The sequence below is a fragment of the Heterodontus francisci genome, chromosome 10, assembly GCF_036365525.1.
Source record: "Heterodontus francisci isolate sHetFra1 chromosome 10, sHetFra1.hap1, whole genome shotgun sequence".
Classification (NCBI taxonomy): domain Eukaryota; kingdom Metazoa; phylum Chordata; class Chondrichthyes; order Heterodontiformes; family Heterodontidae; genus Heterodontus; species Heterodontus francisci.
The window spans coordinates 108,240,610-108,254,925 of NC_090380.1; the positions used below are offsets into that span (position 1 = coordinate 108,240,610).

The following is a 14,316-nucleotide window of genomic DNA, read 5'->3' on the forward strand; positions in this document are numbered from 1 at the left end:
TAAGGAGGGTCTTAAAAGAGAGAGGCAAAGAGGTTTAAGCAGGGCATTCCACAGCGAAGGCACAATATGGTTTAAGGCACAGTTGCCAATGGGGCGGGGGAGGGGTGGAAGGACAAGAGGCCAGAATTGGAGAAGTGGATGGATCTCGGAGGGTGGGAAGAGGGCTGGAGGAGGTTACTGTGATGGAGAGGGGTGAGGCCATGGAGGGATTTGAACACAATCAAGTGAAGAGGGGAGAAGTTTTTTCTTTCCAAATCATTCCAACAAACTAAATCTGTAGCTGCATGCATTTCTGTGGGGCAGCTGATTAGTGCCAGTAGGTATCAGTCAGACACTCAGAGTCATCAGCATCAATCAATAGCTAGAAACCTAAAATATCCAGAATGTCTGCGTTCAGAAGCTGATGGGACTTGCTATGCAATTCTAGCCACTTTCTTTCTGAATTGCGTGTTTAAAACAAAGTGACCTATGACCTTGCGCAGTTCATCACAGCTCACCTAAGACAATGAGTTTGAATGCTGTTTCTGTGAAGACCTTCGTATCCTTCTTGGCTGTCACTTCACAGCGGTAGGTGGCCATGTCTGCCCGGGTCACTTTATTTAGTACGATGCTTGACCCTCTCATCGTCGCCCGGTCCTTATACTTCTCTTCAAGAGGGAAAAATAGACACAAAAATAAACTCAGCAAAAGATCAAAAAAAATACTTGCATTTACATAGCCTTCCATGTTATCAGGACTCCCCCAAAGTGCTTCACGGCCAATGAATTTTGTTATAAGCAAACACAACAGCCAATTTGTGCACAGCAAGCTCCCACAAACAGCAATGAGATAAATTGTCAGTTGTCAGCTGTGGCTCAGTGTATCTCTCTATGACTCTATGACTGTTTTGAAGAGCAGGAGAGTTCTCCCCAGGACTTCAAAATAATGCATTGGAATCTTTTAGGTCAACATGGGAGAGCAGAAGGGCCCCCAGTTTAATGTCTCATCCAAAAGACGGTTTTAACTCTCAAAGATTAGATGCCACTTTGAAAGGAACCATTAGCTCAATGGCGGTGGACTGCTGAGTAGAAAGAACAGCCAGCCATCCTGCTAACACAGGGTGAGGAAAGGGTAAGGTCACGTGCACAATGACCCACAACATTCCTCCTCCCCATGCCTCTGACCATACACCCACTGCTGCTGTTACCTCAAAACTTGACTTCTCCCACCTTGCTTCCTGAGCTACGGCTTAAACAAACTCCATCTCACTCAAACCTCACACCCTGTTCTGCATTACATCCTGCGTGCCCAGCACCCCTGGTCTTGCCAAGCTCCACTGCTTCTCATCTGGAGATTCACCTACACCAAAGTTGCCCTGACCCACCTCCATCAACCACATTCCTCAGCTCATTCAGAATTCTATCACCAGGGCCTCCCCATGAAGAAAGTCCTCTACTCCCACGCTCCTTCATCTGTTCTAGTAGTTTCAAGATTCTCCTGCTTTCCTTCAAAACCTCTATCGATTTTCTCCAGACTCCCTCAGCGTCCCTCAGACACATGCTTATTCATTGCTCCCTCCACTGCACCGTTTCAGTGAGGACAATGCTACCCTCTATATCTATAGCCCTAAATCCCTCCACCTAGTCTCTTCTCTCCTAAACACCCTTTTCTATGACTATGCGTTTGGTCCTGCTTCTTCTTGCTGAATTGGCAGAATCCTCCCTCCAGCCCTCACCCCTCCTCACAATCCCTTATTCCGCTTGCACCTTCCACTTAAATTCTTCAACTCATTCCCATCCTTCCATTTTGATCCCCCAACATCAACTTTCCAGTCCAACCTCCCTCAGCCTGTGCCCATCCAGTCCAATCTCTCCTGCTGTGCCCATCCAGTCCAACCTCTCCCAACCTGTGCACATCCAGTCCAACCTCTCCCAACCTGTGCCCATCCAGTCCAACCTCTCCCAACCTGTGCACATCCAGTCCAACCTCTCCCAACCTGTGCCCATCCAGTCCAACCTCTCCCAACCTGTGCCCATCCAGTCCAACCTCTCCCAACCTGTGCCCATCCAGTCCAACCTCTCCCAACCTGTGCCCATCCAGTCCAACCTCTCCCAACCTGTGCCCATCCTGAGCAATCTCTCACAACCCGTGTCATCCCATTTTTTTCCCTACCGGGAGCAGTCAGTGCGACAGCATTTTGCTTGGAACGCCGAGCATGCCCACGTTTCAACACATACCCACGAGAGAACCTTCAAAGTACACGAAGGAGATCTGTTCTCCTTTGATTTTCTTCCACTCCAGCCGAGCGCTATCATCTCTTTCCAGGATGTAATTACAGGGGAGAATTGCCGCTGGGAACAACAAGAAGAGGACAGTTAGAGTGGGGTGGAGTGAGGGTGGGGTGACGATGGTGGGGCAGGGGGGAATATTCTCTAACACTAACGCACACAATGTTTGAAAGTCTTTTTAACAATTCTCCAGCTCTCCTGCTGACGGTTGCTGGGTAAATAGCCCAACTGGTCATTAGTGATATGTGAACCCAGACAGTGCGGAATGACAGGCGATTCAAAGTCCCTCATTCCTGGTATCATTCTGGTAAATCTGTGCTGTATCCTCTTCAAGGCCTTGACCAGGGTATGCGATGAAATAGAAAAGCTATACAACAACCAACTACACAAAATACAAATCATGCTATCAAATGTTAGATAGGAACAGGAAGAGGCTATTCAGCCCTCGAGCCTGTTGAAGCATTCAATTAGATCACGGCTGATCTGTATCTCACCCACCTTTCACCCATATCCCTGCACACCCTTACCCAACAAAAATCTATTGCTCTCAGCCTTGAAAGTTTCATTTGACTAATTCAAGTCATAGACACACAGCAGAAAAGACGGCCATTCGGCCTATTACATCTTTGCCAGCTATTTGAAAAGACTATTCAATTACCCCTCTCCCCTGCCCCATCACTGGGCTGAAATTTCCCAACTTGAAAAATTTTCCGAAGGCGGGACCATTTGTGGGTCCCGTCCCCACTCGCTTCCGCAGTGTGCCTGCCAGCTTAATTTTACAGGAATAAAAGCAAAATACTGCGGATGCTGGAAATCTGAAATAAAAACAAGAAATGCTGGAACCACTCAGCAGGTCTGGCAGCATCTGTGGAAAGAGAAGCAGAGTTAACGTTTCAGGTCAGTGACCCTTCATCGGAACTGACAAATATTAGAAAAGTCACAGGTTATAAGCAAGTGAGGTGGGGGTGGGGCAAGAAATAACAAAGGAGGTCTAGATTGGACCAGGCCACATAGCTGACCAAAAGGTCACGGAGCAAAGGCAAACAATATGTTAAAAGACAAAGCATTAGTACAGATTAGCTGTTAATACACTGAATATTATACAGCAGCAAGTGCAAACCTGAAAAAAAACAGTGGGTAAGCAAACTGAACAAACTAAGATGAAATGAACTCAATGCAAAAAAAAGATTGTAAATAAAAAAGGAAGAAAAAAAATAACTAAAGATGAAAGTGAAATGGGGGGCTGTCATGCTCTGAAATTATTGAACTCAATGTTCAGTCCGGCAGGCTGTAGTGTGCCTAATCGGTAGATGAGATGCTGTTCCTCGAGCTTGCGTTGATGTTCACTGGAACACTGCAGCAATCCCAGGACAGAGATGTGAGCATGAGAGCAGGGGGGAGTGTTGAAATGGCAAGCAACCGGAAGCTCAGGGTCCTGCTTGCGGACTGAGCGGAGATGTTCCGCAAAGCGGTCACCCAGTCTGCGCTTGGTCTCCCCAGTGTAGAGGAGACCACACTGTGAGCAGAGAATACAGTATACTACATAGAAAGAAGTACAAGTAAATCGTTGCTTCACCTGAAAGGAGTGTTTGGGGCCTGGGATAGTGAGGAGAGGGGAGGTAAATGGGCAGGTATTACACCTCCTGCGATTGCAGGGGAAGGTGCCATGGGATGGGGACGAGGTGGTGGGGGTAATGGAGGAGTGGACCAGGGTGTCGCGGAGGGAACAATCCCTTCGGAATGCTGACAGGGGAAGGGAGGGGAAGATGCGACTGGTAGTGGCATCACGCTGGAGGTGGCGGAAATGGCGGAGGATGATCCTTTGGATATGGAGGCTGGTGGGGTGAAAAGTGAGGACAAGGGGAACCCTGTCATGGTTATGGGAGGGAGGGGAAGGGGTGAGGGTAGAGGTACAGGGAATGGGCCGGACACGGTTGAGGGCCCTGTCAACCACAGTGGGGGGAAATCCTCGGTTGAGGAAAAAGGTCATATCAGAAGCACCGTCATGGAAGGTAGCATCATGAGAGCAGATGCGTCGGAGACGGAGAAACTGGGAGAATGGAATGGAGTCCTTACAGGAGGTAGGGTGTGAAGAAGTGTAGTCGAGGTAGCTGTGGGAGTCGGTGGGCTTATAATGGATATTAGTAGACAACCTATCCCCAGAGATGGAGACAGAGAAGTCGAGGAAGGGAAGGGAAGTGTCAGAGATGGACCAGGTAAAGGTGAGAGAAGGGTGGAAATTGGAAGCAAAGTTGATAAAGTTTTCCAGTTCGGGGCGGGAGCAGGAAACGGCACCGATACAGTCATCGATGTACCGGAAAAAGAGTACGGGAGTTTGCCATCCAATTTGGGATGACACAGGGGTCATGGAGGTTCGCAAATCCATTAAAAGAGCACAAGCGCATTTCACATCAATATGTGTAAAAACCTTGTTTGCAAATATCAGATGACGTATCAGAGAATGTTGATGAAGGAAAAGCAATAGAGGTTGTCTATATGGAATTTAAGAAAACATTTGACAAAGTACCACATAAAAGGCTGGTTAACAGTTGATGCTTATGGAATAGGAGGGTTGGTGTCAGCTTCGATAAAAAAAATGGCTTAAGGACAGAAAACAGCAAATCATGGTAAATGGCTGTTTTTCAGAATGGAGGAGAGTAGTCATTGGTGTTCCCCAAGGTTGAGTCTTCAGACCACTGTCTTTTGATATATATAAATGATTTAGATATTGGAATACAGAGTAAAATCTCAAAATTTGCCAATGATACCAAACTTGGAGGTGTGGCAGACAAATAGGATGATACCAATCGACTGCAACAGGACATAGAAGGGCTAGCAGAATGAGCAGACAATTGGCAAATGGAATTTAATACAGAGAAGTGTGAGGTGATACATTTTGGCAGAAGGGATAGGGAGAGGCAATATATATGTAATGGCACAGTTCTAAAGAGTGTACAGGAACAGAGGGATCTGGGGGTGTATGTGAAGGTGGCATCTTTGAAGGTGGCAGGACATATTGAGAGAGCAGTTAGTAAAGCGTTTGGGTTACCTAAATAGAATAGTTGAGTACAAAAGCAGGGAAGTTATGTTGAGCCTTTATAATACTCTGGTTAGGCCACAACTGGAGTATTGCATCTAGTTCCGGTCACCACACTTTAGGAAGGATGTGAGGGTCTTTGAGATGGAGCAGAGGAGATTTACCAGAGGTTCCAGGGATGAGGGATTTTAGTTACAAAGTTAGTTTGGAGAAGCTGGGGTTGTTCTCCTTGGAGCAAAGGAGATTGAGGGGAGACTTGACTGAGGTGTACATAATTATGACAGGTTTAGGTAAGGTAGACAAAGAAAAGCTGTTCCTGTTAGCCGATGGTACAATGACTAGGGGACACAGATTGAAGGTTTGGGGCAAGAGATACAGGGGGAATGTAAGGAAGAACGTTTTTACACAGAGAGTGGTGATGACCTGGAACTCGCTGCCCATGAGGGTGGTGAAAGCAAAGGCAATCAATGATGTCAAAAGGAAATTGGATGGACACTTGACGGAAACAAATCTGGAGGACTACGGGGATAGAGCAGGGAAATGGGACTGATTGGATTGCTCGACAGAGAGCTGGCCGAGTGGCCTGCTTCTGCACCATAATGACTCTATAACTCTACGGCAGTTCCAACCCTGAGCAGAAATCACTTGGGCTGAGGGAAGCAGTCATGGACCTCGATTTTCACGGAAGCAAATTGCTAATTGGTTGGAGGGTGGGATTGGTGACCAATTAGTTAACGCGGGGGTAGGAATGGAAGTGGGACTGTGCAGGTGCTGGCCCTATTTAAATCCGCCACAGCAGCCATTACTGTGGCTATGATGCGAGAGAAAAAGCAGAGGGCTTGCACTTAGGGGCAGGGCTGCCCCTCGCTTAACCGACACTGACCTGGAGGTCCTCCTTGAGGTAGTGAGGGAGAGGAGGTACGTCCTCTTTCTTGAAGGTGGCAGGAGTAGGCCACCCTTCCAAACTAAGCAGGCCTGGACAGAGGTGGCTGAGAACGTGAGCAGACAAAAAGTGGTCAGGAGGGGCTGGGTGCAGTCCTGGAAAACTCGCACTTTCTTCGCTCTTGCAAGATAAGTGCAAATCCAGACCCTCATGACAGGCCTCTGGATATTCATTCTCCAGCAGACACTCCACCTGAGGAGGCTGAGGATGCATGCTGCTCCTCAACATGGGAGGAAAGTGCGTCTCGGGTACCGAGGACCAGTCAGCACTGATACATGCAGCTTTTTATGTCAATGAGCTGCTGGCATTGGCCAAAAAGGCCAGTAGTGCTTCATTTCTCTCTCTTTTGTCCTTGCAGGAGAAAAGGGCACACAATGCCTGAGAGAGGGCACTGACCAGAGGAGGAGTGCCCCATCTGCACATCATCTGCCATGGAGAAGGGAGCCCCAGGAGCAAGAAAGAGAAGGCGAGATGTGTATTCCTGGTGGAGAGGGTGAAAAGATATTGCAACCTGTAGATGAAGGGGGTGGAGTGCACTCCTCCCCGTCCAACAGCATGCTGAAGACTCAGCTACATTGGGAAACCCTGCAGAGGCTTCAGCTCTCAAAGGCTAGTTCTCAAGAACACTTCTTGTGCATTTTGCATGTTCTGATGTGGAGGGGGGAAGTCAGAGTCCTGTGATGGCACCGAGGCAAGCACTGCCAACAGAGACGTCAGAACAAGCACCGTTACATCTTACAAGCACACTCTCCACCATTACAGATACACCCACATCGGTGGGTCCTCATATGAGATTAGTTAGGGTGGCACTGGGTGAAGAGCATGTGACGAGTGAGCAGGAGGAGGAGAGAGAGGCAGAGGCAGCTGTGGACAGTCCCCCTCGGATGATGGAGGTCAGGCGCAGACCTGCTCAGCTGGTGTAAATACAAGGTCTCAGGAGTCACAAGAAAGGAGACTCTATTTAAACCAGCAGCAACCGATGTGCTCCCACATGTCAGAGTTCCCTGAGGCAGTGTGGGGTTATGAGCTGAGAATGGAGTACTCCCGCATTGAGCAAGTGGCCAACCTCATGGAGAGTCATATGTGGCAGCCCTCTTATGAGTGGATGCAGGAGCAGCACAGTGACGTGCACAGAATGCATACCGCAGTCTGTAGCATTGACCAGTCAGTGGCATTGGCGGTACAGAGATACTCGGAGTGAATGCCAGTTGTGCCGCAGCTTGTGGTCCCCTCCAACCATCCGGAGCACCATAAAAAGGCTGAGGCAGTCACTAAGGAGGGTGAGGGAGCCTTCCCTCATGGGGCGCCATCATCATCATCAGCCTCTTTGGCCCCTCTGACTGAGGGACCATCTATGCAGCAGATCCCAGTGACAGAGACTGCCCCTGCATTGACACCAGTGCAGCAGCTTCACTGGCACTTTCACAATGAGGACGACCGCCGTTTACATCTAAGCAAGCAGAGACAAGCAAGCAGGCTGCCTCCATCTCAGCCGTGGCCACAAGTGGAGCACTGCGTAGAAGTGGCCGAGAGCAGAGGCCAGTGCATCAGGTACAGCACTGAGTAGGTCATTGGGGTTTATTCCACCTGTAAATGTGCACTTTTTCTCTTATTCAACACAATGTAAATATTGACCTATGACGTCAGACTTGTGAACTTCCATTCTTTAATGGTGACAGTGGAAAAGAGGAAAGAGGTGGTGAGAGGAAGCAAGGGTATTGTAGGGGGACATTGACAGATGTGGATTATTCATTGGCGGTAAGAATTGATCTATTCCAGGCTGCATCTTCAATGGAAGTGCTCTCACAGGCAGCTCAAACTGAGTTCCTGACCATGTCGTCCTCCTGGATTAGAAGTGCCCAGCTGAAATGTACCTGGATCACATGATCCCCAACATTGACAGCATCCTGACAAGACCCTGCGCCGGCCCTGGCCACTGTGACTGACTTCTGTGTAACATTGAGAGAGCAGGACCGAGGCAAAGTCTGCCAGAAGCAGACATCCCAAGGTGAATTGTTGGGCCTGGGAGGGAGACACATATGTCACACTGCAGCTTTACCACAGTTTTGCAGCTTTGCTATCTTTTACACAGATGTCTGCTGAATTTTAGTCTACATTCTGAGGAAAGAAATATAATTCTGTAGGCCTTTTCAAAGACACAGATGACCAGGATTTTGGTTACAGAATGACCTCCCCTTTACCATAAACAGCTGGATTCACTGCAGGCTTCGGTTTACCTAGAATCAGGTCGACTAATGATTCTCACACAGCAGTGGAATCAGATTTCTATCCTGCAGAATCTTTGTGTCACCTAAGCAAGATAATGTTAACTGGCCACACTCCCTCATCCATTATTTCAAGAATAAATCATTGATGCTGCTGATATTTCCATAATGGCAGGCAATGAAGATGATGAGGGATCCAATACAATCATTAATTAGAAAATTAAATATCCTAACAAGTAGAATACAGCATTAGTCATTCTGGATTACTCACGGTCTCTGACATCCAGTTCACATCCTACCACATAGCGTATATGTTTCCCTAGTGACTAATTCATCAATTCACAGGTAGCAGCAGAACACGCACCTTACAACCAATGCACAGGCGTTGTGGAAACCCAAAAGTCCCTGTGCGGGCCAAGTATAAGTCGGCCTATTTAAACTACTGCGCAAAAAAAAACGTAAAGGGGCCATGCACTTAAATAAATCACCCGCACATTCCAGAAAAAAGAGGGAACACTGCCTATGACCATGCGCATGTGCACACTGCGTGGAATCTTCCCAGCCTCGTGGAGTCGGCTTTGGAGGCGGGAGAATAGGGAAAATTGGACCGCAACGTGTTGGGTCTGCTCCCCGATGTATCTATCTATCTATCTACAGATACAGCACTGAAACAGGTCCTTCGGCCCACCGAGTCTGTGCCGACCAACAACCACCCATTTATACTAATCCTACATGGCCCTCCTGCCTTGGGCGCTATGGCATTGGAAGGATGAATGAGAATGGGCAGAGACTGCTTGAGTTGTGTACCTATCATAACCTCTGCATCACCAACTCATTCTTTCACACTAAACCCTGTCACCAGGTTTCATGGAGGCACCCAAGATCGCGTCATTGGCACCAGCTAGACCTCATCGTCACAAGGCGAGCCTCCTTAAACAGTGTTCAAATCACACGCAGCTTCCACAGTGCAGACTGCGACACCGACCACTCCCTGGTGTGCAGCAAGGTTAGACTCAGACCAAAGAAGTTGCATCATTCCAAGCAGAAGGGCCACCCGTGCATCAACACGAGCAGAATTTCTCATCCACAGCTGTTACAAAAATTTCTAAATTCACTTGTAACAGCCCTTCAAAACACTCCCACAGGGGATGCTGAGACCAAGTGAGCCCACATCAGAGACGCCATCTATGAGTCAGCTTTGACCACCTACGGCAAAAGTGCGAAGAGAAATGCAGACTGGTTTCAATCTCATAATGAAGAGCTGGAACCTGTCAGAGCAGCTAAGCGCATTGCACTGTTGAGCTACAAGAAAGCCCCCAGCGATTTAACATCCGCAGCACTTAAAGCAGCCAGAAGCACTGTACAAAGAACAGCCAGGCGCTGCGCAAACGACTACTGGCAAAACCTATGCAGTCATATTCAGCTGGCCTCAGACACCAGAAACATCAGAGGAATGTATGATGGCATGAAGAGAGCTCTTGGGCCAACCATCAAGAAGATCGCCCCCCTCAAATCTAAATCAGGGGACATAATCACTGACCAACACAAACAAATGGACCGCTGGGTTGAGTACTACCTAGAACTGTACTCCAGGGAGAATGCTGTCACTGAGACTGCCCTCAATGCAGCCCAGCCTCTACCAGTCATGGATGAGCTGATACAGCCAACCAAATCAGACCTCAGTGATGCCATTGATTCTCTAGCCAGTGGAAAAGCCCCTGGGAAGGACAGCATTACCCCTGAAATAATCAAGAGTGCCAAGCCTGCTATACTCTCAGCACTACATGAACTGCTGTGCCTGTGCTTGGACGAGGGAGCAGTACCACAGGACATGCGCGATGCCAATATCATCACCCTCTATAAAAACAAAGGTGACCATGGTGACTGCAACAACTACCGTGGAATCTCCATGCTCAGCATAGTGGGGAAAGTCTTTGCTCGAGTCGTTCTGAACAGGCTCCAGAAGCTGGCCGAGCGCGTCTACCCTGAGGCACAGTGTGGCTTTCGTGCAGAGAGATCGACCGTTGACATGCTGTTCTCCCTTCGTCAGATACAGGAGAAATGCCGTGAACAACAGATGCCCCTCTACATTGCTTTCATTGATCTCACCAAAGCCTTTGACCTCGTCAGCAGACGTGGTCTCTTCAGACTACTAGAAAAGATTGGATGCCCACCAAAGCTACTAAGTATCATCACCTCATTCCATGACAATATGAAAGGCACAATTCAACATGGTGGCTCCTCCTCAGAGCCCTTTCCTATCCTGAGTGGCGTGAAACAGGGCTGTGTTCTCGCACCCACACTTTTTGGGATTTTCTTCTCCCTGCTGCTTTCACATGCGTTCAAGTCCTCTGAAGAAGGAATTTTCCTCCACACAAGATCAGGGGGCAGGTTGTTCAACCTTGCCCGTCTAAGAGCGAAGTCCAAAGTACGGAAAGTCCTCATCAGGGAACTCCTCTTTGCTGACGATGCTGCTTTAACATTTCACACTGAAGAGTGTCTGCAGAGTCTCATCGACAGGTTTGCGGCTGCCTGCAATGAATTTGGCCTAACCATCAGCCTCAAGAAAACAAACATCATGGGGCAGGATGTCAGAAATGCTCCATCCATCAATATTGGCGACCACGCTCTGGAAGTGGTTCAAGAGTTCACCTACCTAGGCTCAACTATCACCAGTAACCTTTCTCTAGATGCAGAAATCAACAAGCGCATGGGAAAGGCTTCCATTGCTATGTCCAGACTGGCCAAGAGAGTGTGGGAAAATGGCGCACTGACACGGAACACAAAAGTCCGAGTGTATCAGGCCTGTGTCCTCAGTACCTTGCTCTATGGCAGCGAGGCCTGGACAACGTATGTCAGCCAAGAGCGACGTCTCAATTCATTCCATCTTCGCTGCCTCCGGAGAATACTTGGCATCAGGTGGCAGGACCGTATCTCCAACACAGAAGTCCTCGAGGCGGCCAACATCCCCAGCTTGTACACACTACTGAGTCAGCGGCGCTTGAGATGGCTTGGCCATGTGAGCCGCATGGAAGATGGCAGGATCCCCAAAGACACATTGTACAGCGAGCTCGCCACTGGTATCAGACCCACCGGCCGACCATGTCTCCGCTATAAAGACGTCTGCAAACGCGACATGAAATCCTGTGACACTGATCACAAGTCGTGGGAATCAGTTGCCAGCGTTCGCCAGAGCTGGCGGACAGCCATAAAGACGGGGCTAAAATGTGGCGAGTCGAAGAGACTTAGTAGTTGGCAGGAAAAAAGACAGAGGCGCAAGGGGAGAGCCAACTGTGCAATAGCCCCGACAAACAAATTTCTCTGCAGCACCTGTCACTCTAGAATTGGCCTTTATAGCCACTCCAGGCGCTGCTTCACAAACCACTGACCACCTCCAGGCGCGTATCCATTGTCTCTCGACATAAGGAGGCCCAAAAGAAAGAGAAAAAAGAACATTAATCCCATATTCCCTACCACGTCCCCAACTTCCCTCAATTCTCCGACTACCTACCTACACTATGGGCAATTTATAATGGCCAATTTACCTACCAACCTGCAAGTCTTTGGCTGTGGGAGGAAACCGGAGCACCCGGCGGAAACCCACGCGGTCACAGGGAGAACTTGCAAACTCCGCACAGGCAGTACCCGGAATTGAACCCGGGTCGCTGGAGCTGTGAGGCTGTGGTGCTAACCACTGCGCCACTGTGCCGTCCCGATGTGTTCCTGACTTCAGGAGATTTCTTGGAAGAGGGCTCCCTATGGCAACATATGCCCGACCCTCCGCGGCAGGTTGCCAATCAAGGCCTCGCTTTGTGTCAGAAGTCCAGAAGCTTATCAGAGGTGGCCTCATAACGGGAGGTTAGAGGGCATCGGAGGCTGTGACCATGGAGCTACAGCCATGGCCTAAAGCATTCCTGTGAAGGGGCTCTCCTTCCACACTGATGGCTTTAACAGCTCTGGGCCTTCCTTTTTTTATTAACTTCTGTGAAGCCTTTTGAGAGCGACTCTATTTTGAGGCACCCTTGCACTTTCCATCTGCCTAATATATTAGCATCAGTTAATGGACAGGAAGCAAAAGGTAGGGATAAATGGGGCATTTTCAAGTTGGCAGGCTGTGACTAGTGGAGTGCCGCAAGGATCAGAGCAGGGGCATCAGCTACTTACAAGCGATATTAGATGAAAAGATAAATAATGTATCTAAGTTGCTGATAATACAAAGCTAGATGGGAATGTAAGCTGTGAGGAGGACACAAAGAGGGTGCAAAGTGATATAGACAGGTTAAGTGAGCGGGCATCAAGGTGACAGATGGAGTAGGATGTGGTCGTAAGAATAGAAAAGTGGAATATTTTTTTAAAAGGTGTGAGCTTGTAAATGTTGATATTCAGAGGGACTCGTGTGTACTCATACAAGGAACTCAGAAAGTTAGCATGCAGGTACAGCAAGCAATTAGGAAGTTAAATGGTATGTTAACCTTTCTTGCAAGAGGGTAAGAATACAAAAATAAATAAGTCGTGCTACAATTGTACAAAGCTTTGGTGAGAGCACACTGAGTACTGTGTGCACTTTTGGTGCAGCAAAGATTCACTAGATTGGTTCTTGGGATGAGAGGGTTGTCCCATGGTGAGATGCTGAGTAAATTGGGCCAATCCTTTCTGGAGTTTCGAAGAATGAGAGGTGAACTCATTGAAACATATAACATTTTGAAGGGGCTTGACAGGGTAGACAGTGAGGTTGTTTCCCCTGTCTGCGGAATCTAGAACACAGGGGCACAGTCTCAGGATAAGGGGATGATTGTTTAAGACTGAGATGAGGAGAAATATTTTCACTGAAAGGGTTGTGAATCTTTGGAATTCTTTACCCCAGAGACTTGTGGTTGCTCCATCATTGAACATATTTAAGGCTGAGATTTTAGTGCCAGAATTTTACATTGGGCGGAAGGCCCCGTCCACCGGCCGAAAAGTCGGTGGCGAGCTCACCTCCGCCGGGCCTGGGGAGCCATGTCGGGAATTTTCGCTCTCCAGGCCCTTATTTGGTCTTGAGCGGGACCTCTACCTCCTTGAGGCAGGAAGTCCCGCCTAATGGAGGTGCAGCCAATCAGCAAGCCGGCAGCTCTTCATCCCAGCAGAGCCACCGGGAGTGGTGGCCACTGTTGGCTCTACACCCAGCCATCAGAGGCAACAGGAAAATGGCCCCGAAACTCAATTAAGTTTTTAGGGCCTCTCCGGGGACAATCGGACGGGCCCCATTCACCCCCTACCCCACCTTGCCACCTTTCACGCCACTTTCTGCCTCTGATCCCGCCTCGAGGTGGTGGTGGGGGGGGGGGGGGGGGACTCCTAAAATCCCGGCCATAATGTGCCCCGCCGCGCACACATACACGAGCACAGATACACGTACCCTACAACATCACGTTTGCACTTGCACATTAGTTCCTATATGTGCGCACACGTTCACACATGTAGACATGTACATGCATGCACAACGGAGAGAAGCACACAACAGTATGTTCATCTGACAAGCAAGAAAAATGCTACAATATAAATCAAAAAATATTTTTAAAAATTGCAGCACTCTGGGGAAAGAGCAGGGGAGTCGGACTAATTGGATTACACTTTCAAAGAGCTGGCACAGGGAAGATGGGCATGAATGACCTCCTATTCTGTATGATTCTACTCTCTATATACACAATATAGGTACAATAAGGAAGGCCATTTGGCCCATCCATTCAAAAAGATCCTCAAGTTCCTCCCAAATATTTTGTGAATAATTCCAGGGAGTTTAACTTGACTATATTATCTGGAAGTCTATTGACCACTCTGTGTGAGGGAGAATTTCCAGACAGC

The 14,316-nt window shown here is 48.5% G+C and overlaps 1 protein-coding gene across 2 annotated transcripts in view; it reads right to left on the bottom strand.

Annotated features, from left to right (window-relative positions):
- The window catches only part of LOC137374713 (junctional adhesion molecule B-like), an 88,177-nt gene that overhangs the window by 29,455 nt on the left and 44,406 nt on the right, over positions 1-14,316 (bottom strand). For both annotated transcript variants that reach the window (XM_068041257.1, XM_068041256.1), the window contains exons 3-4: positions 2,217-2,330; positions 498-647 (exon numbers count right to left, since the gene is read on the bottom strand). In XM_068041257.1, the coding sequence (XP_067897358.1) occupies positions 498-647; positions 2,217-2,330 (264 nt within the window). The remainder of the gene's footprint in view (positions 1-497; positions 648-2,216; positions 2,331-14,316) is intronic.